General features: G+C 36.9%; 2 protein-coding genes and 1 long non-coding RNA gene across 4 annotated transcripts; 1 reads left to right on the forward strand and 2 right to left on the reverse strand.

The window, feature by feature from the left end:
- Positions 1–722: 722 nt before the first annotated feature.
- LOC124383849 lies at positions 723–4,434 on the reverse strand. Its single transcript, XM_046846182.1, has 2 exons — positions 4,203–4,434; positions 723–1,553 (listed from the first exon to the last, which is right to left on the reverse strand). The coding sequence occupies exon 2, from the start codon at positions 1,539–1,541 to the stop codon at positions 960–962; it is 582 nt and encodes a 193-aa protein (XP_046702138.1). The 5' UTR covers positions 1,542–1,553; positions 4,203–4,434; the 3' UTR covers positions 723–959.
- Positions 4,435–13,362: 8,928 nt separating this feature from the next.
- Positions 13,363–14,773, forward strand: LOC124384932. Its single transcript, XR_006925652.1, has 2 exons — positions 13,363–13,700; positions 13,910–14,773. It is a non-coding gene; the product is annotated as an uncharacterized LOC124384932 (long non-coding RNA).
- A 1,934-nt stretch (positions 14,774–16,707) lies between these two features.
- dscc1 (DNA replication and sister chromatid cohesion 1) lies at positions 16,708–24,049 on the reverse strand. 2 transcript variants are annotated; one of them, XM_046847480.1, is made up of 10 exons: positions 23,713–24,049; positions 23,401–23,467; positions 22,783–22,951; positions 21,318–21,455; positions 21,097–21,187; positions 19,694–19,832; positions 19,538–19,590; positions 19,255–19,412; positions 18,983–19,131; positions 16,708–16,960 (listed from the first exon to the last, which is right to left on the reverse strand). In XM_046847480.1, the coding sequence occupies exons 1-10, from the start codon at positions 23,783–23,785 to the stop codon at positions 16,849–16,851; spliced, it is 1,149 nt and encodes a 382-aa protein (XP_046703436.1). In that variant the 5' UTR covers positions 23,786–24,049; the 3' UTR covers positions 16,708–16,848. The 2 variants fall into 2 exon arrangements, with proteins under 2 accessions (XP_046703436.1, XP_046703435.1); XM_046847479.1 differs by lacking the exon at positions 23,401–23,467 and having other exon boundaries at positions 23,713–24,045.
- Between the last annotated feature and the right edge of the window lie 841 nt (positions 24,050–24,890).

A 24,890-nucleotide genomic window follows, 5' to 3' on the forward strand; every position in this document is an offset into this window, starting at 1 on the left:
AGTAAAGATGAGATTAGAGCTCTGTAGCAGGCCACTCAAGAGCTTCATCTCCAAAGCATGTAAACCATATCTTCAAGAAGGTCACTTTGTGCACATTGCCATGCCAGGGTAACATATAGCAGGAAAGGTCAGGTGTATATATATATATATATATATATATATATATATATGAGGTGATGAGGTTTAAATTCAGCAACTATTTCAGCAACCATTTTAGTAGATTTAGTAGAAGGGGCAATACATTACAAATGAAACTTGGATATTTTTTATTCAATGTGCAACTTGTTTAGCATTACAGATTTAATGTCCTCTGAAAATTCCTCAACATACAGCCATTACTGTCAAAATATCTGGCAAAATAAGTGAGTACACCCTAAGTGATAACAGCTGTATGTCATGTAACCATGCAAAGCAACATATCCTATTCATAATGTTCATGTTTTGTCTGCATTACAGGACCATACATATTTGAGTATCTTGTCATTTTAAATTAAAAATTTGGTGCTTTGAGTACAATTCTCTCATACTGACCACTGGATGCTTAGCATGGCATAAATCTAAGTGTAAGGGCGAGGTGTCATGTACTCTATGGCCACAAAATACCATTTAATCCACAGACACTTCAATAAAATCTAAACACATTAACTGCCACCAAATTAATATTGTACTGAAACTGAAGACTAAAAGTGTTTGATAAGCAAATAATATTTCATAGCCATTACTAATTTCAGTAAATGTATTTATTAATTTTGCGTGTAACAGCTTGCAAGTCAAATGTTTGATAAGACTCTGTGAGAGTCAGCTCCACAGTGTATTCCATTGCAACTCTATTTATCTTAATTCAAAGCTGTAACAGTTCATCTAATTCTATATATCTTTTATTCAACACTGAGTTCATCCAATACTGTTTATTTAACACTGGTGTGTATTCAGAACATCTGGCATTATCATTTGTCATATCACAAAATGTAAATCAAAGCCAATAAATTGAACACTAGAAGGATTTCAAACATGGCCACTTTAAACCTGGAGTTGGACCCTGAGGATTCTCCACAGTCAGGTTGATTATTACTGGGCATCAGATCATTCGGGTTTCCTTCAAAATGAACAGGGCGACACGCATCCGCAACCTCATCGCACCCGAGAATGATGTGTTTGGACTCATTGCGAATACTTTTAATGCCACACAAACCCTCATGCACATTCACCCGCACTGTCACAAAGGAGAATTTCTCCTTACTGATGCACAGGTTGTCAGAGTGCTGTTTTCCACCAGCTTTGGTGCACACTGCATTCACACGCTCTCTGTCGTTCTCATGGAAAAAGGACTGAGTGGGTCTGCCACATGTCTTAATTTGCCTGAGCAGTGCATTCCACACGTTCTGGTCCCATGTCTTTGGCACACCATCAGGAAGATGCCGCTTGAGGAAGGTGGCGTGAGCATTGTTGTGCTTTGCTCGCATACATGGTTTCTCATTGACATCCAGAGATGAGCAGAGAGACAAAGCAGTGGTCAAAACAAGCAGGGCAAGGCGCATCATTTTGACAGACACCTGCAAAAAATAGAGAATTGATTATTGTTATGAAATAATAAACTTATAATATATTGTGAAATTTTAAATGTCATCAAACACAACAAAAAACTGTCAAAATACACATTTCCAATAGTAAAGTAATTTACTGTGACCTGACATTACATTGCTGTTTTTCATACACTGCCACAGCCTATTTAAGAATTGTTGATGGCCATGTGCATCCCTTCGTGGCCACAATTTACCATCTTCTAATGGTTAATGGTCAGAGTACTTCAGTGGCCTTCCCTTTCACCAGATCTGAATTGACCTGAACACTATTGGGATGTGGTAGAACGGGAGATTCACAAAGTATTGTAAGATGCAACATAGACCAGAATCTAAAATGAATGTTTCCAACATGTTGTGGAATCCATGTCTGTTTGATCTCATTTTACTCATTGTATGTTCTACTAATTCTGATCCTCAAGATTTACCATCGGTTTGCTGATCCTCTGCCTCACTCAGCCTGTACCCTCTGCTTTTCTGTGGCTCTTTTACTGAGTGCTTGACTCTGTCATCTTCACCAAACTCTACCTAAGGAATGCCTATGTTCCTAGATGACATCACTGCCAAACTATTTGTTTGTCAGTGCTAAGCAAATCCTCAGAAGATTTGAGCCCCCAAATGTGAAGCAGCTACAGTCCTTCATAGGCTTTGCAAGATGTTATCAACGATTCACCTGTAATTATACATCTTCTCATTCAACTGACCTCTCTTCTCTTCTATACCCTTTGTCTAGACTACCAAGGCTTTCTATGCAGTCTCTCAGCTGAAAGAACTGTCCACATTGGCTTGTGTGCAACAATTCATCGTGGAAGTGGATGCCTTTGCATCAGGGACAGGGACAGTGTTGTCCCACTGATCAGCCTCAGACCAGAAACGCCACTCGTGTATTCTTCTTTTGTCGATTGACCGCTACAGAATGAAACTGTGATGTGGATAATAATGTGTTCAGACACCTGCATGTGATATCTACTTTTTAAATACCTAATCAAGCTACAATGTCTCAAATTAATTACAATGTTACTATGGTAATGTGATAAATGAAAAACTTGTTTTGATCATGATATGAATATATGGTAACATCTATACAGTGGTGGGCCGTCAGGGGCAGCAGGTCCTTCTATCAGAATCACTTATGTATATTTTAAAATATTTTTGTCTATGAATATGTATTAAATTATTCCCAATAGTCTATTCTCTTCATTTAATAACATTTCTCTCAGGTGAGCTGCTACAAGTAGCAGTGCAACCGAGTGTAAGTTTGGTTTAGAGTTTCTATCCAAATCCGATTTCAGTCATCTCAACATTTGCCGAGGTGAAAGCTGTCTGTCTGCCGTGAGCCATCACTGTGATTACTGCAGTCATCATGTTGCTTACAACCTATATTGGTTGAAGTCTAATCCAATCAGATTGCGATTTTGCCACTCCAAAGTGCCATAGAAGGCAGAAAAACACCCAAAACGGTTCAAAACAGTTCATGAATAGTTCAACTTTTTCATGAACCATTTATACTTTTGCATTTTCTTTAACTGCAGATTTTGCACAAAAACACACACATTTGACTTGATTTCAATCCCCAGGAAAACCTTAATGCATGGAAAAAGTGCATGTCTTTATATGAGATCAATATAGATGCTTCTGCTAGAGATGTATGCAGGCGGTTCAGCTGTGGTGCAGTAAAAGGAGACTTGTTGAATCGTGTTTGTGGCAGCAAGAGCCTGGCCGAGCGCCGTGTTTTGATGAAGCCTAAGGCCGGGAGCAGGAAGGCGTGGGAATGACGCACCTTAGGGGAATTGTGACTAATGAATGTTCTCTCTCTTGCAGTGATCAGGGAAAGCGTATAAAGAGGAGCGAGAGGGTGTGCCAGTGTGTGTGTGTGTGCATGCGCCTGCGAGTTTGTGACTTTAGCACTGATCACTCAAAAATAAGTGCTTTTCCTTTCCCTGAACCGTCAACTCTCCCACAATGTTCATAGGGTTTCTTGCTTTAGTAATGGCATTCATTCTCGCTGCATGAGATACCCGTCTGTATTTATATTGCGTTTTAATTATATAATTGGTTTCGTCGTTATGAAGCCGTGGGAAGAAAATGTTTTATGAGTGTATGAATATGGAACATGATTGAAAATGCACTATATATATATATATATATATATATATATATATATATATATATATATATATATATATATACCACAAACACGAAATTGTATTATTTGTGCTTTAATAAAAACATAGCAATACATTAATATTTGTATGTCTTTTGGTTTTTTTTTTTTATATAACGGAAACGCGTCTTTACATGTAATTTGACCGCGCCCACCACCCATACCGTAAGTTCACGATTAGACGCGCAACACAAAAAAAAGTGCGGCTGGCTTGAGCGTGTATTTTCAAGCTGCGTCTGTCTTAACCGCAGTGTGAAATTTACGGCCCGCCACTTGTTTTGTAATATGTAGTGGCTGTGGATGTAATCGCAGCTCAACAGCAGCTAAATATAGCCAGGAATTTATACGGCTTAGCTGTATTGCATGGAAACCCCTGGAAACCCAATATAATTTGCCATAACACAGGCAAGTAGCGAGAGTAAAAAAAATGAAAAGGAAAGTATTAGTATAAACTCTACCTTATTCCCGAGTTCCTGCACTGAGCGATGAGGATACAGAGTTCAGCTGAGAAATCGCAGTTGTTTAGTTTTTAAGATCTAATGTTCCCGTTAGATGTGTGCGTGTGTGAGAAAGAGAGACCATATGCGGCTGTGCACGCAATACTTTCCATAATCCATTTTCGTCTACTACAGAATGCGGAAAGAGATTTCCACTGATTGGTCTTGCCCTCTGTCTCTCATCTGTACTGTCCTATGAACGACCAGTGGGCGTTTGATGTAACTGCAGCAAAAAAAATGTGCAGTCAAACAGTATGATGGCCTTTCCCAAAAGACAAATCAGCAAAGTTGAAAGTAGACAGATTTTTTTCTTCAGTGAAACAAAGAAGCCCACCTGTGCAATGGTTTGACAAGGTTGGAGTGGAAGACCTCAAGTGTTCTGCACAAACCCCTGACCATAACTGCACTGAGCATATTTTAAACAAACTGGAACAACATATGAGCACTAGACCTCCTTATCCGACATCAGTTCTTAACCGTGCACTCTTCTGGGAGAATGAGCACAAATCCTCACAGCCACGCACCAAACTCTGATAAGCCTTCTCAGAAGAGAGGTTATTAAAACAGCAAAGGGGGAACCCAACTGTATGTTTTGAAATGGATATTAGGGTGAAGGGTCCACAAACCTTCGTTAGCATTTTTTTTTTTTTATTCAATTCAATTCGATTCAAGTTTATTTCTATAGCGCTTTTAATAATGAGCATTGTCTCAAAGCAGCTTTACACAGATAATGTGGTGCTAAAAATGAATAAGATGTTCTTTATAAGTGTAAGTTTGTCCCTGATGAGCAAGCTGGTAGTGAATGTGACAAAGAAAAACTCCCAGAGACGGCATAAGGAAGAAACCTTGAAAGGAACCAGACTCAAGAGGGAACCCATCCTCATCTGGGTTGCACCAAATATCCATTTTATGCATATAAACAATGCTGTGGGAACAGTGATGGTGAACAGATGCAAACTGTAGTCCTAAGTAAATGTGTCAGACTGTTGACATTAACTACAGTCCAAATCCATCCTCAAAGCTGCCATTCTTACTCCAGAATTTCATGGATACCCAGGTTATTGATGAGAAACATCCCCAGCTGCACAGAGTCATCTCCAATCAAAGAGAACACTGAGGGCAGATCTGAAGAGGGGAGAGGGGCAGAAAGAGTGATCACTGGAACCTCAGGAGCATGTTTAACTCGACCAAGAGAGAGAGAGAGAGAGAGAGAGAGAGAGAGAAAGTGAGGGTGAGAGTGAGAAGAGGGGTGACAGGGAGAGAAGGATATGGTTTATTATGTGTCCTTATTGTTGTATGAAAATTAAGGACACTGTGCAGTTGGGGACTCCGGCAAGATTCGCTATGGCAGCATAACTAAAAGGGAGAACCAGAAGGTAACACAGACATGAGGGATCGCTGGGATAAGAGACCACACCACCGTCAACAAACCTGAGTTAACGTGTGAAAGTATTCATTATTTGAGGTACCAACAAATAGCCTGTATCTTTTGACCTAAGTAGGCATGGAGGATCATATTGGTACAGAAGTTCACTCAGAGACCGTTTAGTGCTTTATATGTCAGTAGTAGTATTTTATAATCAATCTGAGATTTGTTTGGGAGCAGTGTAGACTGATTAAAACTGGGGTGATGTGGTCATATTTCCTAGATCTAGTGAGGACTCTTGCTGCTGCATTCTGAACTAACTGAAGCTTATTTATGCACTTACTTGAACACCAGACAGTAAAGCGTTACAGTAGTCTAATCTAGATGTAACAAAAGCATTTATAAATTTTTCTGCATCCTATAACGACATCATACTTCTAATTTTAGCAAAATTTCTAAGGTGGAAGATGGCGATCCTGGTAATATTATTCACGTGTGCCTCAAAGGAAAGACTAGGTTCAAAAATTACTCCAAGGTTTTTGACTGCTGTACACACTAAGATAGAAACTATCCAGAGATGCTACGTAATCAGAAAGTTTACTTCTAGCTGCATGTGGTCCTAGTAAAAATACCTTAAACTCATCCAAGTAGGAAGTTATCAAGCATCCACTGTCTAATGTTTATATATTTTGAATCTGATCTCTCTCATCTGGCTTTGCTGAAATATACAGCTGTGTATCACCATCATAGCAATGGAAGCAAATACCATGTTTATGTATAATTTCACCCAGAGGCAGCATATATAAAGAGAAAAGCAATAAGCCCAAGACAGATCTTTGCGGAACACCAAACTTGACCTCAGAGAGTGTGGAGAACTCATCATTTACATCAACCAACTGTTAAAGGGGAGGTTTGATATTGACCTATAGTTGGACAGCTGACAAGGGTCAAGGTCAGATTTCCTAATTAGGGGGTTAATAACTGCAGTTTGAAGGATTTGGGTACATAACCAGTGCTAAAGGATAAGTTTATTAGTTTTAAAACAGGGTAAATAACTTCTGGAAATATCAAATATTAAATATTAAAAAACTTGTAGGCAAGGGATTGAAAATGCAGGTTGACAATTTTAATGAGGAAATTAATTAAATTAAGCCATTCTCTTGAACAGGGTAAAACTTGGTAATTGATTGTCTGTTATAATTACAGTGCTGTCTACAGGGTTATAAAAAAAAATAATTTGGATTTATATTAATCGTCTGGATTTTTTGCCTGATGTTTTCAACTTATTTGTTTAAAAACTTAATTATTTAAAAAGTTACTACCTATTGATGGTGTGCATGTCAGTGCAGCGCTTTTTATTTCCTGTTCTAGGATTCTAGAAAATCTAGGATTATGCTTGTTATTTTCTATGAAAGTAGAGAAATATGCTGATTTAGCAGCATTAAGAGCTTTTTTATAACTCAGGTGGCTGTTTGAAATATTTTCAATTTGGTTTATTATAATTATTATAATTTATTATCAAAATAAATATTAAGGTCACCAACAATTACTACTTTGTCTAAAGAAGTAGCTATATTTGAGATGAAATCTGCAAATTCTATGAGAAAACCAGAGAAGGTCCCTAGGGGGCTATAAATAATAATTAATGGCTTTCGGACACTAAATATTTTATGCTGGTGTAAAGAACTTCGAAGTGTGTTTATTTTTTTGTGTGTGATGCTTAGATTATTATTATTATTATTATTATTATTATTATTATTATTATAAATAGTAGCGACTCCGCCTTCTCTGGCATTTAGATGGGGCTGGTGTATGTAACTATACCCAGGAAGACTCGCTTCATTTAATGCTACATATTCATTTGGTTTAATCCACGTTACTGTCAAACACATTATATAAAAACTCCTGGTCAGTAATCATTTTCTTTATAGTCAGTGCTTTTGACTTGAGAGATTAAATATTCAATAATCCTATCTTTAGATCAGAGGTAATGGCTGTAAATTCCTTCTTATTAAATTGAATGTTTATTAGGTTACTTAAACAGACTTTCTGAGAATTTCTACATTTTGGTTTCACTCGGAAGACAGACTGTGTCATGACTGTGACAGACACATGATCATGTGACCGTGTGCAGTGGCTGCAGTGTTGGCACAGTTGCACAGTTGGCAATGAGCAGTGCCTATCATCATGGGTTAGTGCTCAAGTGACGATGAACTGTTGTGATGGAGTATGGAATTGTCTTTCCTATGATGCTACATAAAATTCTGGATAACATTTACAGCCTAAGTGACAAATAAACTTTCTTAATGAAGATGGTAGCTTGAGTTAGAGTGCACTGAATTGACATTATACATTTTTAATAAAGCATGTTTATTTTCCATAAATGAGCACTGTCACTTCGGTGTAAAGGCAACTCTGTACTGAAAAATTCTGTAACTCATAAGTTAAAAAAAATAAGATTATGAAACCTCTGTGTGTATTCCCATGGTTTAATTATTATTATGACTAGAGCTGCTTAATTAGCCTTAAAGGTGCAGTGTACACAATTAATAATAATTTAGAAACATTCTATGGCACATTTTTTTTTTTATTCAGATTTTATTAGAATGTCCTTAATAATCTTCACTTCACAGGTTTCACAATTAAGTCTATGCTTCACATCGTACTCCCAACTACACATGAATACAGCACAAGCAACACTTCAGTTATTCAGTAAATGCTACAGTTCATTCATTAAAAGCAAACACTGTACTTCGATAAGAGGATCCCGCCCTTTAGATAATACCTGAAGTAGTCCACAGTATTTTGAAATAGAAAGTAAAAGGAGCAAAGTGGTCAAACAAATCTCAGAGGACATTAGCGGTCAGTCAGCAAAGTTATTAAAAAGGAGCTGCTTTATCTACATCTCATTCTACTCTGGTAATGTACATCTTACTTTATTATTTTTTACTGAAAATTCTATTTGTAAAATGCTATTCAAAAACCAGACATTAGAGATGAAAGTAATGTACTGTGGTAAAATCTTCAAATAAATGTATATACAAAATAAAACAAATAAATGGAGGAATAAAGGAAATTCAGTAAAGAAATTAAATTTAGTTTATATTTATTCTATTTTTCAGAATTCAGACCCACAATGCATTTCTACATTCTTTTGGTTCTTTTCTTTGGGGCACTTCTTGCTAATAAATTGGCTGCCGTCTCTTCAGATTTCCCCTGCATGCATTCGAACAGGACTGATGCATACAACAAATTCCTGTATAAGCATGTGAATTTAGATGCCCCACAATCCCTTGACCAAAACCAATGGCAAGCTTTTATTACAAAAATGAATACATGTGATCGACCAGTTCAGTCCTTTATCCCGTACAACCAGAAACAACCAGTGGACGAAATCTGCTCTCCTTCAGGAGGTAAAACATTCAATAACCAAAGTGACCTGTGTGTCAGCAAACAGGAATTCACCTTCACGACTGTGTACGTGGACAAAAACTGCACTGTAAAAAGAGTCATCCCAGAGAAGAAGTATCTTCTACTGGCTTGTAATGAGATCCAGGATCACTGCCTTCCAGTGCATTTTGAACCTAATAAAAATAATTCCGGACCAGACAACAATATGCCAGACTGCAAAAATCCAAATTCTCAGAACCAGGCAAACTCTGTACACCTTCATCTCAGCCTTCTCACCCTCTCACTGCTGTCAACAACCACAGCCTATTTTATGTGACCATAAGAATATTGTTTACCTTGGTGTAATCTAAAGGATTTAGACAAAAAACAAAAAGAGCCGCATGCAAATGTAACAGTAATACAAGCTTCAGTGTAATCAAATATGAGTTTGTGCATGAATGATTGAATGCTGTTGGTGCATGTTTTTTAATTAATGTGTAATTGAGATACCTTGTGCTGAACTTTGAAGCCACAGCACTGTAATATTTTGCTTGTTAACACTTAAATGAATAATAATAAATCAGTTAATACTGCATGCAGTCAACTGTCTTTTCGTTACTTTTGTTAATACTTGTGCAAGCAAACAAACTTATACAATATACTACACTACACTATATTATACTTAATACATATTATTATTTATCTTTTGGCAAGAACATTGCACTATGTTACAGTAAATAAAAGCAAAAACAACAAGGAAAGGGTATTTATAATCTTGTACTGTCAGAGTCTGGATATTTTGGGTTGTTTGTTTTTCTTTGGCCACCAGATGCCGCCACTGGGCCCTTATCCCTTACTCCCTTATCCCCTACTCCCTAGCCAACTGTTTACTGTCTATCATCTGCTCATTGTTAATGTTGTGTATTTAAGTTACCCCTTTTTCCTTGGTCCTTGTTGATTCATTATATTTGTCTTGTTATTTTTTGTCGTGGTATATTCGTCTTTATACTGGTCTTGGGATATTCGTCTTTATTTTGGTCTTGGTATTTGTCTTTTTAATGTTTGTATTTGAATCTGGATCTGTGCGGGTTTGTTTGTTGTTCTGTTTGGTGAGTGTCTTTCTATTTTGTTTGATTTCTTTGGGTCTCCTGTTTTCTCGTTTTCCCTATTCTCCTGTTTTCCCGAGTCTCCTGGCTTCTTTAGTGTTTCCTAGTCCCTGGCTTCTTGAGTTTTCCTGTATGCCACTAGCTCTAGGGACCCGGGTTCGAACCTGACATATACAAAGAGAAATAAAATTACATGTCATACTGTAATTAGTCTTCTGTTAATTTCTCTCCAGTTTCACTGGGTAGCTGTGTTTCCTCATCTGTCAGAGGAACTACAGTTGTTTGTTCTCAAAATATTACACAATATAAAATATTACACAATATAAAAGCAAATCATGAATAAAGAATATCAGGATATGTCATATAATAAAAGTTTAGACAGATGCAGGTGCAGTTAGAGCAATCTTTCAGATTTAGAGTCAAGCAGGGTTTTATTGTCAAGGTTTTCAGTTTGGTGGCAGAAGTTTCTAGGTACAACAATATTTAAATGGATAAAAGGGAAATCCAAATAATAATCAAATCATTGAGAACAAGGTCAGGCAATTGGTCAGCCAATCAGCAAGCAACATTAGATAATTATTATAATAATTTTAAAAAAGAAACAAAGGACAGAGCAAGAGATTAAAAAAACATTGACTCAATCAATGTAATCAAGGCTTAGTATAACTGGAGTGCAAAAACTACAGCACTAACTGCATGTGAGTGTGTTTGAGAGTTTGTATGTAGGTCAAGTAAGTTTCTGTGAGTTTGAGCTTTCACTGAAGACATTATTAAATGATGCAGTTCAAAACGTTGGGTATTTGTTAGCCAAATTATGTTTAGATATATAAAATATACAGTAATGTGTGTAGCAAAATGTGCAAAAATGTAAGTAGTAGTAGTATAGATTTAATGCCATTTCTGTATATGAGGGATTCTACATGGCAAAGTTACAAAAGTACAAGAATTACATAGTTTAAGTAAAACAAATACAATAAAAACTGAAATCAAACAGAAATAATACAGAATAAAATGTTTTATATCAACATATTATATAATGATACCATTATTTTCATCAGCTATCTGTGGTAGTCCTCTGTGAAATCACATTATCAAATCTTTTCAAAGAAATGCACTGAACTTTATTGAAAATTACTATATATTACCCAATAATCAAGAAATACCAATATTAGGATAGTTTAAGATGATCAAAACACTTAATGCTTAGGCAACTTCAAAAAAAACATACAAAGCTCTTATTTGCCATTTAACAGTACCACATTTGATTTACTTGTATCTGATATTTTTTTGGAATGTATATCCCTGCAGGGATTTTAGAATTCGACAATGTATTTTACAACAGTTCAATTCTACAACATTAATTTGATTGGATGATTAACAATCTAAGATTATTTCAATTGACTATTACAATTTACTAAGAGCACTGGGATTTTCCACTGTTTATTTTACACTTCTTTTCTGTGTCCGCTTACAATCTAGGGGACAATCCCACTAAAGAAGTAATTCTAAAAAGTATTCTAAAAAGCCCGTTTTTTAAATTAATAATAGAAAATTATTTATTTATTTATTTATTTATTTATTTATTTATTTATTTATTTATTTATTTATTTATTTTTAAACTTTTATTCTTTCAATTCTAAAAAGCAAGTTTTATTATTATATGGCAACATCATCGGTGGATGTAAGAAATGATGTAAATTTAGCAGGAAATGTACAAATAATTGTGATCTAGCTATAACAGCAGTCTTATTCAGATTCTGTTCCCTTTCATTGAGCAATCATAAACAAATTATTTGCCAATACTGTGCCTGAATTGATATGTTTTAAAGCAACATCATACTAGCAGTAGTCAGGTTATACTGACTAGTTCTACAGCTGAATCACATCCATGCCAATATTTACAACTTTATGATTTTACAAATAAGAGTCAGTAGATATTATTTAGTTGGGCGTAACCAATGTCTTTATATAAGGCGTAACCAACTGGTCATTTGAAATGATGTTACTGCAATAGCAGTGGTAAAAAGCCACAGTGTTGCAACTCAGTAGATATGATCTACATTGTTGTTAAAATGAAATCTCTGCTAAGAATATAATAGAGGAAGTGAAGTAAGTGTTACAGAGTCTACAAGAAAATGAGAGCAGATTCTCCAGGGTATTAAGAAAAATGTATAAAATAAGAATAAAGCTGTACCTGAAGGATGATGGTTGTGCACTGAATTTACACCACTTTATTATTTTAAATAAAGTTTATTTTCCATAAATGTCAATTGTCTTTTCAAGGTAGTGAAAACTGTTCTAAATAATTCTGTAACTCTTAAGTTTTACAAATGGGTGTGAAACCTTTGTGGCTTAGTGTAGACTAACATGGTTTGAATACTATTAGCACTGTTTCAAATAATATTCTAGAATGGCCTTAATAATCATGACTTGTTTCTGAATTAACTCTATGCTTCAAATCTTACATTTTACACAAAAACGCTTTAGCTTATTGAACTTCAGATAAAAGGAAACATACAGTAAAAGGCCAATATTTAAGGAAGATTCTGGAACACACTGGTCTGCGCAATTTGTACAAGGACTGGATTCCTGTATTTGTGTTAAGTGAAACAGATATTGTTATTGTTATAAAACCTCTAGTATAAACAATGGACTATATTTGTGGTAATCTTGTTTATCTCCCGGTGTGTTCACATCTCCGTTATGGCAACTGCGAGCACATCCAGTTGCACGCTGGTGGGGAAAGATCCCTCACGACCATGTGCATGCGGGTCTATGATTTCATTCAAAGACTCTCAACCCCCTGTGCATAGCTTGTTTGGGAGTTAGACAAGCACAGGCTGTGCTCGCTGACCCCGAGTGCTGCCCACATTGCTCTTGTTTCCTGTTAAGGGTTCTAGAGGACCGAATGCGATCCGCGGCCGCAAATAAAGGAGACCTATGTCTCTTTCTGCTGCCCACGGAGGGGGACAAGGATGCTTCTCCGGCATGGTGTAGTTGGGGAAGGTATATGGATGGAGTGTCTCCTGACCTTACTCTGCTCTTTGATTTAAACCCTTGATAGGGGACAAGGAAGAGGAGGAAGATGATGAGGTTGCTCGTCCTTTGGAGGAAGATTTGGAGGAAGACGAGGAGAATGCTATCCTCCCTCCCGATCTTCTTTCCAGGCCTGGAAGTGCTATGTGCCCTTCCCCCATGCCTCGTTGAAATGTGTAGAAGAGCAGCCAAAAAGCTCTCTATCGACTGGCTATCTCAACAAGTGCACCATGATGCTGAAAGGGATTTATATGATGGGAAGAGGCTGTTAAGCAGCTGATTCCACCCATCCCTGCACGTCGCAGAAATGCGGTGTTTTTGGGACAAACCCTTTTCACATAGAGTTTACACTTTAGTTATTCAGTAAAAGCTACAGTTTATTCGTTAAAAGCAAACACTGTAAGAGGAACCCACCCTTTAAAAATACCAGAAGTAGTCCACAGTATTTTGAAATAGAAAGTAAAAGGAGCAAAGTGGTCAAACAAATCTCAGAGGACATTAGCGGCCAGTCAGCAAAGCTATTATAAAGGAGCTGCTTCATCTACATCTCATTCTACTCTGGTAATGTACATCTTACTTTATTTTTTTTTATTTTTTTTTACAAATTCTATTTGTAAAATGCTATTTAAAAACCAGACATTAGAGATGAAAGTAATGTACTGTGGTAAAATCTTCAAAATAAATGTATATACAAAATAAAACAGTTAAATGGAAGAATAAAGGAAATTCAGGAAAGGAAATTTAATTCAGTTATTTATTCTATTTTCCAGAAGAAAGACCCACAATGCATTTCTACATTCTTTCGGTTCTTCTCTTTGGGGCACTTCTTGCTAATGAATTGGCTGCCGTCTCTTCAGATTTCCCCTGCATGCATTCGGACAGGACTGATGCATACAACAAATTCCTGTATAAGCATGTGAATTCAGATGCTCCACAATCCCTTGACCAAAACCAGTGGCAAAATTTTATTCGAAAAATAAATACATGTGATCGCCCAGTTCAGTCCTTTATCCCGTACAACCAGAAACAATCAGTGGACGAAATCTGCTCTCCTTCAGGAGGTAAAACATTCAGTAACCAACGTGACCTGTGTGTCAGCAAACAGGAATTCACCTTCACTACTGTGTACGTGGACAACAACTGTATTGTAACAGGAGTCATCTCAGAGAATAAGTATCTTCTACTAGCTTGTAATGAGATCCAGGGTCACTGCCTTCCAGTGCATTTTGAACCTAATAAAAATAATTTTGGACCAGACAGCAATATGCCAGACTGCAGAAGACCAAATTCTCAGAACCAGGCAAACTCTGTACACCTTCATCTCAGCCTTCTCACCCTCTCACTGCTGTTAACAGCCACAGCCTATTTTATGTGACCATGAGAATATTGTTTACCTTGGTGTAATCTAAAGGATTTAGACAAAAACATAAAGAGCCGCATGCAAATGTAACAGTAATACAAGCTTCAGTGTAATCAAATATGAGTTTGTGCATGAATGATTGAATGCTATTAGTGCATGTTTTTTAATTAATGTGTAATTGAGATACCTTGTGCTGAACTTTAAAGCCACAGCGCTGTATTAACTCTTGCTTGTTAACACTTATATGAATAATAATAAATCAGTTAATACTGCATGCAGTCAACTGTCTTTCCTTACTTTTGTTAATACTTGTGCAAGCAAACAAACTTATACAATATACTACACTACACTATATTATACTTAATACATTTAATTAAATATCTTTTGGCAACAATATTGCACTATGTTACAGTAAATAAAAGCAAAATCATCGAGGAAAGGGTATTTATAGTCTTGGACTGTCAGAGTCTGGATATTTTGGGTTGTTTGTTTTGCTTTGGCCACCAGATGCCGCCACTGGGCCCTTATGTCTTGTTATTTTTTGTCGTGGTATATTCGTCTTTATATTTGTCTTGGGATATTCGTCTTTATATTGGTCTTGGTATTTGTCTTTCTTAATGGTTGTATTTGAATCTGGATGTGTGGGTTTGTTTGTTGTTCTTTTTAGTGAGTGTCTTTCTATTTTGTTAGAAACAGGGTCTGGCCCGTGAGTGGTTGAATTTAAGTGTCACATGTTTGCTTCCGAGGGTGATTGAGACTTTGCAGAATGCGAGAGCAGCTTCGACGTGCTCTGTATATGAGAGGAAATATATTTGAAGTATATTTGAGATATGGTGCACGCAAAGGCAGATTGTCCCCTTTCACTGTTCTGTGGCAGAGGTGTTATGCTTTTTGCAAGAACTTCTGGATAAGAGCAGGGCGTTTTCAACCATTAAATTTTACCTCGCCTTTGTTTCTGACTGTCACGTAGGGATTGATAGAAATACAATTGGTCATCACTTGCTTGTGTGCAGGTTTATGAAGAGGGCGTGGCGCCTGAACACGTTTTCAAAGCCGCTGATGTCGCCTTGGGATCTGTCTCTGGTATTTAGCGTCCCTTTGAGCCGATTGGAAAATGGATTTGCTTTTTTTTTCATCTGCCTCCTTTTTCCATAAACCGAGGAGGAGCGGCTTTACTGTTTGTGCCCTGTCCGTGTGTTACGTCATTATGTGGACAGGACGAAGGAATTGAGATGGAGTAATCAGCTATTTGTTTTCATAGGCTGATCCTGTCATGTATTAGGATTGCTCTGGTTGTTACCAGTGTCTGGCGTTAGAGGGTGCTAGATCAGAGGAGAATAAGTTATGTTCGAAAAAAATAATGGAAGTAAAAGGTGCTTGGAAAATGCACAGGCGTGTGTTATTATTTTAATTCAAGCAGAGATGTTACAGATTCTTGCAAATGAAGACCTGTTTTCCCAGCAGCACCTGTCCCACTGGCTAGTGGAAGCTATTATATTGGATTATAATAGCATGGGTCTTAACCCTTCAGAAGGGCTCATAGTATTCGAGCCCTGGCCACCTCGTGGGCACTGTTTAAGGGCGTTTAAATTTAGGACATTTGTGCAGCAGCATGCTGGGCTTCGCCACACACTTTTGTCCGGTATTATAGGCTAGATGTTACAGAGCCTTCGTTGGCTCATTCCGTCCTGAGTGTGTATTTAAAAAAAAAAAAAAAAGGAGATGATGAAAACATTGTAACAGGGATGGTTTAGTTTCTCACACGTCTCCGCTCTCTTCGGTGAAGGGTGGAAAGCTCGTTTTAATTTTTATCACACATCACTGAGTTGGTTGACACGCATGCTTCAGACAGCATACTGAACTGATATGTTGAGAATAAGGCAGGGACCATCAGCAGCGGCGTATATAGGGAGGCGGGACTCCCAGCATCACTGTCGTGATTGGTCTGTTAAGCGACAGACGTGGTGTGATTGGTGCTTCCAGGATTGGTCATGCCTGAAGCAATTCCCATAGTGAGATACCTCACTCCTGTTATCAGAGAACCGGGGTTACGAAGGTAACCTAAATAACTTTTTGGAAGGTGTGATGTGTTCACTTGTGTTATCTTTTACTAATATTTAAATTAGTTTGATGATATGAAAAAACATACACACACACACACACTTGTGAGCAAAACAAACCTATACAATACACAATAAAACACTGATATTGTTTCATCATACATTTTATTAATTGTAAACAAATTGATGATACATTACATGTAAAAGCAGAAACACAGTGAGAACATACATTTTACAATATACATTTTTACTATACTCTAAATCTTGCACAATAAGAAGTGAAACCATGTCATGTTGCAATTGGTCTTCTTGAGTTATACACCTTTGTCCCGTTCTGCATGGAGGAGCGTGCATGTTTAGTCAGCAATGCGCCAGTTGTCTGCTTCTCTCCACACAGATCCCTGTTGGAGTAAACATTCAAGAATTACACAAGGTCAATCTTCTTCAAGGAAATGAATTGAACTTTATTGGAAATTACTGTATATTACCCAATAAACAATAAATATCACTATTAGGACAAAAATTGGTCAAAACACATAATGCTTAGGCAACATTACAACGTTATCCTGAGAGTTATTTGTGAACCTACAGGTTTAGATCATAATCAAAATGCTGAATATGCAGAAATATGTGCAGAAATGCATACAAAGCTCTTATTCTCTATTTAACAGTACCACATTTGCTTTTACTGGTATCTGATCTGAGTTTATCCGCTGTTTATATTTCACTGCTTGTGTTCAACATTTAAACTTCCAATTTGGGTGACAATCACACTAAAGAAGATTTTACAAGAAGGACGAAGAAGAAGGCAACATTATCAGTGGATGTAAAAATTATGTAAGTTTAGCAGAAAATTTACAAATAATATTTAGCTAGCTATAACGGCAGCTATAACCTACTTTGATAGTACAGATCAACTACTAATTAAATATCAGTCATGAATACAAGAGTTTCTCCAAGATGCTAAGATAAATTGCAACACACACACACACACACACACACACACACACACACACACACATATATATATATTAGGGATGCACCGAATATTCGGCCACCGAAAATTTTCGGCCGAAAATGGCCCAAAAGTGCATTTTCGGTTTTCGGCTGAAAGACTTTGATCACCGAAAAAACACGGCCGAAACAGTGTGTTGTGATGACGCAAACAGAAACCGCGCCCTGCACGTGCATGTCTGAAGCAACATGTGGCGGACGTTTTTGAAAAGGCAGGAAGTTTCCCAGTGATAGTGTTGTATTGTATCTTTGAGCAGTTGCACTTGTTCTGAATGCACTTTGTTTTTATGAAAGAACATATTTAATTTCACAACCTTTCAGAAGGCCAGAGGGCCTGTACATTATTATTTAATGTACACAAGTGCATTTAAGTTAAACATTTAAGTTAGAATTTTAATTTATTTTATCCTGTGCATTGTTGCAATGTGCTATAAATAAATATTTTCATAATTTGTAATTGATTTATTCTTTGAAAATTTAATATTAATTTATGCAATTGAAATGCCTAGATTTTAGTAAGGTTAGTACACAGTCATAGCCATAAATGCAATGGTAATAATAATTGGCATAATTTCTTTTGGTGTTTCGGTTTTCGGCCTTGCTTTCCTCTTTTTCGGTTTTCGGTTTCGGTTTCAAGAATTTTCATTTCGGTTCATCCCTAATATATATACATATATACATACAGTACAGACCAAAAGTTTGGACACACCTTCTCATTCAAAGAGTTTTCTTTATTTTCATGACTATGAAAATTGTAGATTCACACTGAAGGCATCAAGGGCTATTTGACCAAGAAGGAGAGTGATGTGGTGCTGTGCCAGATGACCTGGCCTCCACAGTCACCGGACCTGAACCCAATCGAGATGGTTTAGGGGTGAGCTGGACCGCAGAGTGAAGGCAAAAGGGCCAACAAGTGCCAAGCATCTTTTGGGGAACTCCTTCAAGACTGTTGGAAGACCATTTCAGGTGACTACCTCTTGAAGCTCATCAAGAGAATGAGAAGAGAAGAGTGTGCAAAGCAGTAATCAAAGCAAAAGGTGGCTACTTTGAAGAACCTAGAATATGACATTTTTCAGTTGTTTCACACTTTTTTGTTATGTATATAATTCCACGTGTTAATTCATAGTTTTGATGCCTTCAGTGTGAATCTACAATTTTCATAGTCATGAAAATAAAGAAAACTCTTTGAATGAGAAGGTGTGTCCAAACTTTTGGTCTGTAATGTATATACTCCCGTTAGGAGTCGCCACAGCGGATCATCCGTATTCATGATCCCCATGTTTTTACGCTATACATGTGTGTGTGTGTGTGTGTGTGTGTACCCCAGCACCTTTGGGGTAGAGAGGGTTTAGGGCCTTGCTCATATATAATGTATATGATATCAGATATACAAACAGAATGCTTTTTACCGTATGTAGGGTTCTATGTCCTGCTGTGTCCACTTCTCCCTCATAGCAAAGAGTGCGTTAAATCGCTCGATTGTGTCCTCAGGCAGGTCCTCTACTCGCAACAGTGCGATGGTCTCTGGCCTCGAGCTACAGTCCACCAGAGCTAAGCCCTGAGCAGCACACACACACACACACACACACACACACAACAACATATACACATGCCACACTATAACTCTTATAGTGGATGTTACACAAGATGCTGCCAAATGTGTGCCTGTGGATCCCCTTACGCTGAGCTGGTCCAGTCTTGTGCTCATGCCCTCAGGAACACTTTGCTGCCACACTTCTTGAAACTCAGACAGGTTGAACTTAACCGCGTTCTGCAGCAACATCTGAGCCATGGCCCTGCACACTTTATCCTCATCTAGAGCATACATCACCTCTCCAACTGAGCAAAAAAACAAAAACAGAGTGAGTGTTCAAGAGGCATTTTCACAAGATCATCACTTTAATGTTTAAAATGCTTAAATGATAGACAATGTTGAAAAGTCATAAACTATCATATATACTGACCTTCAGTGTTATACTGCCTTCCATAACTGTTGAGACAGTGCTCTATCATTGCTCTGAAAATGCAGTAGTATGGTCAGTTTACATACCTTTAAATTATTAACAAATTACACAAGCGACACATTTATGTTGGACCCTGTGAACATTAGTTGTACTCACTTAGGCTCTAAAGGTGCTAGCTCCTCCAGACAAACATTTAGAGGCACTTTACTAAAAGACCATGATTCTGAATCCACCAGCTGAGTCACATGACCAAGGAGCTTCAGCTCGTAATCAAAATCCAAAAGCCGCCAGTATCCTGGAGAACAGAGTAAAACAGGCAGAAACACAATGGAAAGTGCTCAGAGTGCTGAATTTTCTGTAACATTAGGGCTAAAAACATTGAAAACACTTGTACAAAAGTCTATATTTTTCATGATTTGTAATAAAAAGAACATCTGCATTAACTGTAAGTAAAAGAAATACATTAAATCAGACACTTCCTTACAGTTCCACTTAAAAAAAATAAATACATTCATAAATACAATCAGGCAAATGTTATCATGATAAGTTTCAAGTTTCAAATGTATTTGCCATAACAAATAAACTTGAAATTTCTGATAACATTCGTCTGATTATGTTAATGTACAGATGTAAGTGACAGTTTGTACAATAAAATTCTTGAACATTAAACAGTAAAGAAAAGAAGAAATAAGGGAAAAAATAGTAAGATATAGAGGCATAAAGTTATCATTATTTTCAAGTGTGTGCAGAAAGTGTATCTCTCTCTCTCTCTCTCTCTCTCTCTCTATATATATATATATATATATATATATATATATATATCTATCTATCTACCTATATATATATACTGTATATATGTAACATATGACACATATGAGAATGTAGGGCTGAAACTATTCCTTGAGTAACTTAAGATTTACAAAGAAACTTTGCTTTGTTTCTCCATTCAACTACACATGACGCAGTGTGCTTCCCACGGACCATTATTACTGACGCACCACTGCTAAACTCTGGCGTGCTCTGGACAGGTGCTGGACAGAAGATGTTGCAGAATAAAAAATGAAAATGGCGGAAACTATATTCAGATTTGCATTTTGATGTAAAATGTCAATTAATGTATGTAATAAATTTTACTTTTTCTAAAAAAAAAAAAAGAAGGAAACAAATTGAAGATGGTGTACAAGAAGAATATATATCTTACAGTAGATGTGCAAAATACACGGAGTGTGCAAGTAAGATGCAATAGTACTGAGTGCAATGGCATTGTGAAGTGTTTTGAAGAATTGTACAGTCCCAGTGTGTTAACAGGTATGCATGCAACAATATGTATGAAATGTATGAGAGAGTCATTTGGCAGTTGGTCTGCAGTGAGACAGTATTACATTTTGTTAAGGAATCTGATAGCCAGAGGTTAAAAATTATTCTTCAGCATATTGACTCTTGAATAAATACTCCAGTACAACCTGCCTAATAAGCTAATCTTTAACACAACTTACAGTGGTTTTGTAAAACACTAGAGTGTTAAGAATCTTTGAAAACACTGTTACAGCAGTACTTACCATCAATTTGACATGCATGAATTCCTTGAAGGTGGGCCACTATTTCCTCCTGGCTTCCCTGGATTCTTTCTAGAAGATCCTCCATAGTATACTGAAAAATAAATACAATATTCAAGCCTGTGTCTACATCACACCATCTCAATAGACACATGGAATAAATTCAGTGCTGTGTGTGTGTGTGTGTGTGTGTGTGTGTGTGAAGCAGTATGTTGGTCCTGTACTTTGATGAGTTCTGGAGACTCTTCCTGTGCACCAATCGGTGGTCCGTTATATGGGTTCTCCATAAGCAGCTTCTTAAGTTTCTTTAACTTTGGTCGTTGGCACCTCAGCTCCCAATAGCTGTTAGCATAACCCCATATCTGACAACAGAAACCTGGTATTATTATTATTATTTAGATTAACTTATTCCTTAAACCTTTTTTTTTTTAATTCAGACCAACATTTAAAGAGAGAATACAATCTGAGGGTGGCAGTACTACATTAGCACTGTGCCACCTCATAGCTCTAAATTCAAGCTTATATCAAGTTTCCAGTCTGTGTAGACATTTTTGTTTTCCTTTCCTTTTGTGTGTGTTTGTGTTTGTGTGTGTGTGTGTGTGTGTGTGTGTGTGTGTGTGTGTGAACACAACCTGCAGTTTTTAAATGAAGGTTTTTATTATTGAGGAAAAACTAAATCTAAAACTACATGGCCCTGTGTGAAAAAGTGTTTGCCCCCCCTAAAACTAATAACTGGTTGGGCCACCCTTAGCAGCAACAATCAAGTGTTTGTGATAACTTGCAATGAGTCTGTTACAGTGCTGTGGAGGGATTTTGCTCCACTCATCTATGCAGAATTGCTGTAATTCAGCCACAGTGGATGGTTTTCGAGCATTAATCGCCCTTTTAAGGTCATGCCACAGCATCTCAATAGGATTCAGGTCAGGACTTTGACTAGGCCACTCCAAAGTCTTTTTTGTTTTTCTTCAGCCATTCAGTGGTGTGTTTTGGATTATTGTCCTGCTGCAGAACCCAAGTTCGCTTCAGCTTGAGGTCACGAACAGATGGCCGGACATTCTTCTTTGGGATTTTTTGGTAAACAGCAGAATTCATGGTTCCATTTATCACAGCAAGTCTTCCAGGTCCTGAAGCAGCATAACAGCCCCAGACCTTCACACTACCACCACATTTTACTGTTGGTATGATGTTCTTTTTCTGAAATGCGGTGTTACTTTTACACCAGACGTAATGGGACACACACCTCCAAAAAAGTTAAACTTTTGTCTCGTCAGTCCACAGAATATTTTCCCAAAAGTCTTGGGGATCATCGGGATGTTTTCTGGCAAAACTGAGACAAGTCTTTATATTCTTTTTGCTCAGCAGCGGTTTTCGTTTTTTTAATTACACACAATTAATATAGTGGCAGGTCTATATATAGATATGTATAGATACACATAACCACACACTCAATTGTCTTCAGTCACCTCTATAACTTTCCACAACATGTCAATGCACAATTACAGAATTCAGAGAAATAACAAAGATCATAATATGTCCCCACTCATTGTTCATACTATAAGACCTTTTTTGCTCAATAAACCAATTTGGATGCATATCTTGCAATGTTATGAATTTGTATTTACACTGAAAGAGAGAGTAAACTGTTCCCTTGTATGAATGAACTGGGTCTTCAGAGCTAGACAGACTTACCTGGGCATGGATTAGTTTAGGATCTGATGCGCTGCCCGAGAGCTGATCTGGAGTCTTACATTCGGGGATAAACAGCAACAAATTGGACGTGTCTGCTATTTTCAAGTCATAAGTCTTGTCTTCAGTGCACAGGATTGCATGCTCGTCTTTGTCACCTCTGATTGTGAGACTGATGATAAAGAGGCACAGCAAAACAGTAAGTACATACTGTCAGTTTGCCATTTAAGGTTTAAACTTCACTATAAATTCTCAATATTATTATTTTTTTACTCGTCGTTTGAATTGTATATATTTAACCAAATAGGTTGCCACAGTTTTTTCATTTATCATAAGAACAAATGATTACCTCACTGCTGACTTTTTCAAAATACAGATTTTTTTTCCCCTACACTCAACGTATAACATGATGAATATTAACAGTACAAAATTTTTTTATTTAAAAAAATAAATAAATAAAATATCTATATAATTATATCTATCTATCTATCTATATATATATATATATATATATATATATATATATATATATATATATATATATATATATATATGTGTGTGTGTGTGTGTGTGTGTGTGTGTGTGTGTGTGTGAGAGAGAGAGACTCTCTATAGATTAAACCTATAATAATGTTTCCGTGTTCTGGTCACGTGGTCTGCCCTGGCGGCCATATCGATTGCATTAGTGACTGCAATAACAACAAATGAAACCAATTCATGTTTTAAAAGTGAAAACGTATAAAATATAGTATAAAATGTTTTTTTCGCGTTCTTTATTGTCAAATTCCACATAATATGGTCATTCTTGTTAATCATTGCTTTTGCTAGCGCTGCTTTATTTATGTACAGTATCGCAGTTAGATAACTATAATTGTCGCCAAACCCGAAACATTATTTTAATTTTCGTTGTCACGCAACAAACCAGAAGACGCACCTTTTTCCTGCTTCGATATGTTTACATAGTGTATCGTCCAGCTCCATGAGGCAGTAATCTCCGGAGGAGACATTGTGGCTGAAGGACAGGCAGTGTGTTACACAGTGCAGATCTTCTTCTTTCAGCTTCGCAATGTGCAGTGTGGCCTGGACCTCCTCGATTGTCCGCATCACGCCTTTTCTTCGTCCTCTAATGTCTTCTCAGTAATTTATTTACTAATTTGCTGCTGAATCGCGCTAATACGACTGTAAACACCAGAGCTAACGCCAAGCTCCTGCAGCCTCAATTTTACTCAATTTTCCCGCAATATTCTGGCGGAAGAAGCATTTGACCAGGGTTGCCAGGTCTTTCCATTCATACCCCCCCAAATTTGTTCCTTCTTACACATTACGAGTGTGTTAATTGGAAATAAGAGTAGTGCTTTGCAAGCACTACTAATAAGCAAAGAAAATCCATAGAATTTCAACCCATTAATGGAAAAACTTACCTAAAACAGTCCTTCCACCACAAAAAATCGAATAAAAAAGGTAGTTTTTTTATAATCTTATAATAGATTCAACATATTTTTTTTATAAATTGCTGTCTGTTGGATATTTTATACTTGTATTACTAAAATAATAGAATGATAATTGGAACTATAGTCAGATCTGCTTATTTTCTATCCAGATTTCATCAGCAGTGCATAATGAACAAAAAAGACAGTGTATAGAATAAAGAATGATTAAACCAATTAACTGATATATAATACACCGTGATTAATGCATTTGCCTTACTTATAATTAGCATTTAAAATAAAAGTATTGGCTCTACTTGTTAAATTATGTAAACTAAAACAGAACTTAATATTTGTACAAAAATGCATTTATTGCAACCTGAGTACAGTTTATATGGTAAAAAACGTGATAACTGCAGATCTGGCAACACTTTCATGTGGCGTAACGCTTCTCTATATCATACACGCGCAATACGATGCTGAGCCAGTAGATGTCGCTGTAGCAGCAGGTTTGATCTCCCAGTGAGTGCTGAATCCCAAATACTCGCCTATGACTTATAGTGCAGAAAGCAGGCATATATTCAACCATTTTTTCCCCCACACAATACATTTTTGCACATTTTGTCAAATAATAGTAAAATAATAGCAATGAATCGTGTGTTCTGGTGGATGTATGGTGCTAAAC

Source organism: Silurus meridionalis, chromosome 4, assembly GCF_014805685.1.
Source record: "Silurus meridionalis isolate SWU-2019-XX chromosome 4, ASM1480568v1, whole genome shotgun sequence".
Taxonomy (NCBI): Eukaryota; Metazoa; Chordata; class Actinopteri; order Siluriformes; family Siluridae; genus Silurus; species Silurus meridionalis.

Bases quoted from the DNA above. Each gene is read 5' to 3' on its own strand.
- LOC124383849 (XM_046846182.1), bottom strand. From the start codon at position 1,541: ATGATGCGCCTTGCCCTGCTTGTTTTGACCACTGCTTTGTCTCTCTGC.
- dscc1 (XM_046847479.1), bottom strand. From the start codon at position 23,882: ATGCGGACAATCGAGGAGGTCCAGGCCACACTGCACATTGCGAAGCTG. The intron at 22,952-23,712 runs GTGCGTCTTCTG...CTTTATCATCAG, and splicing joins CATATCGAAGCAGGAAAAAG to TCTCACAATCAGAGGTGACA. The intron at 21,188-21,317 runs GTACAGGACCAA...TTTATTTTTCAG, and splicing joins AGTCTCCAGAACTCATCAAA to TATACTATGGAGGATCTTCT.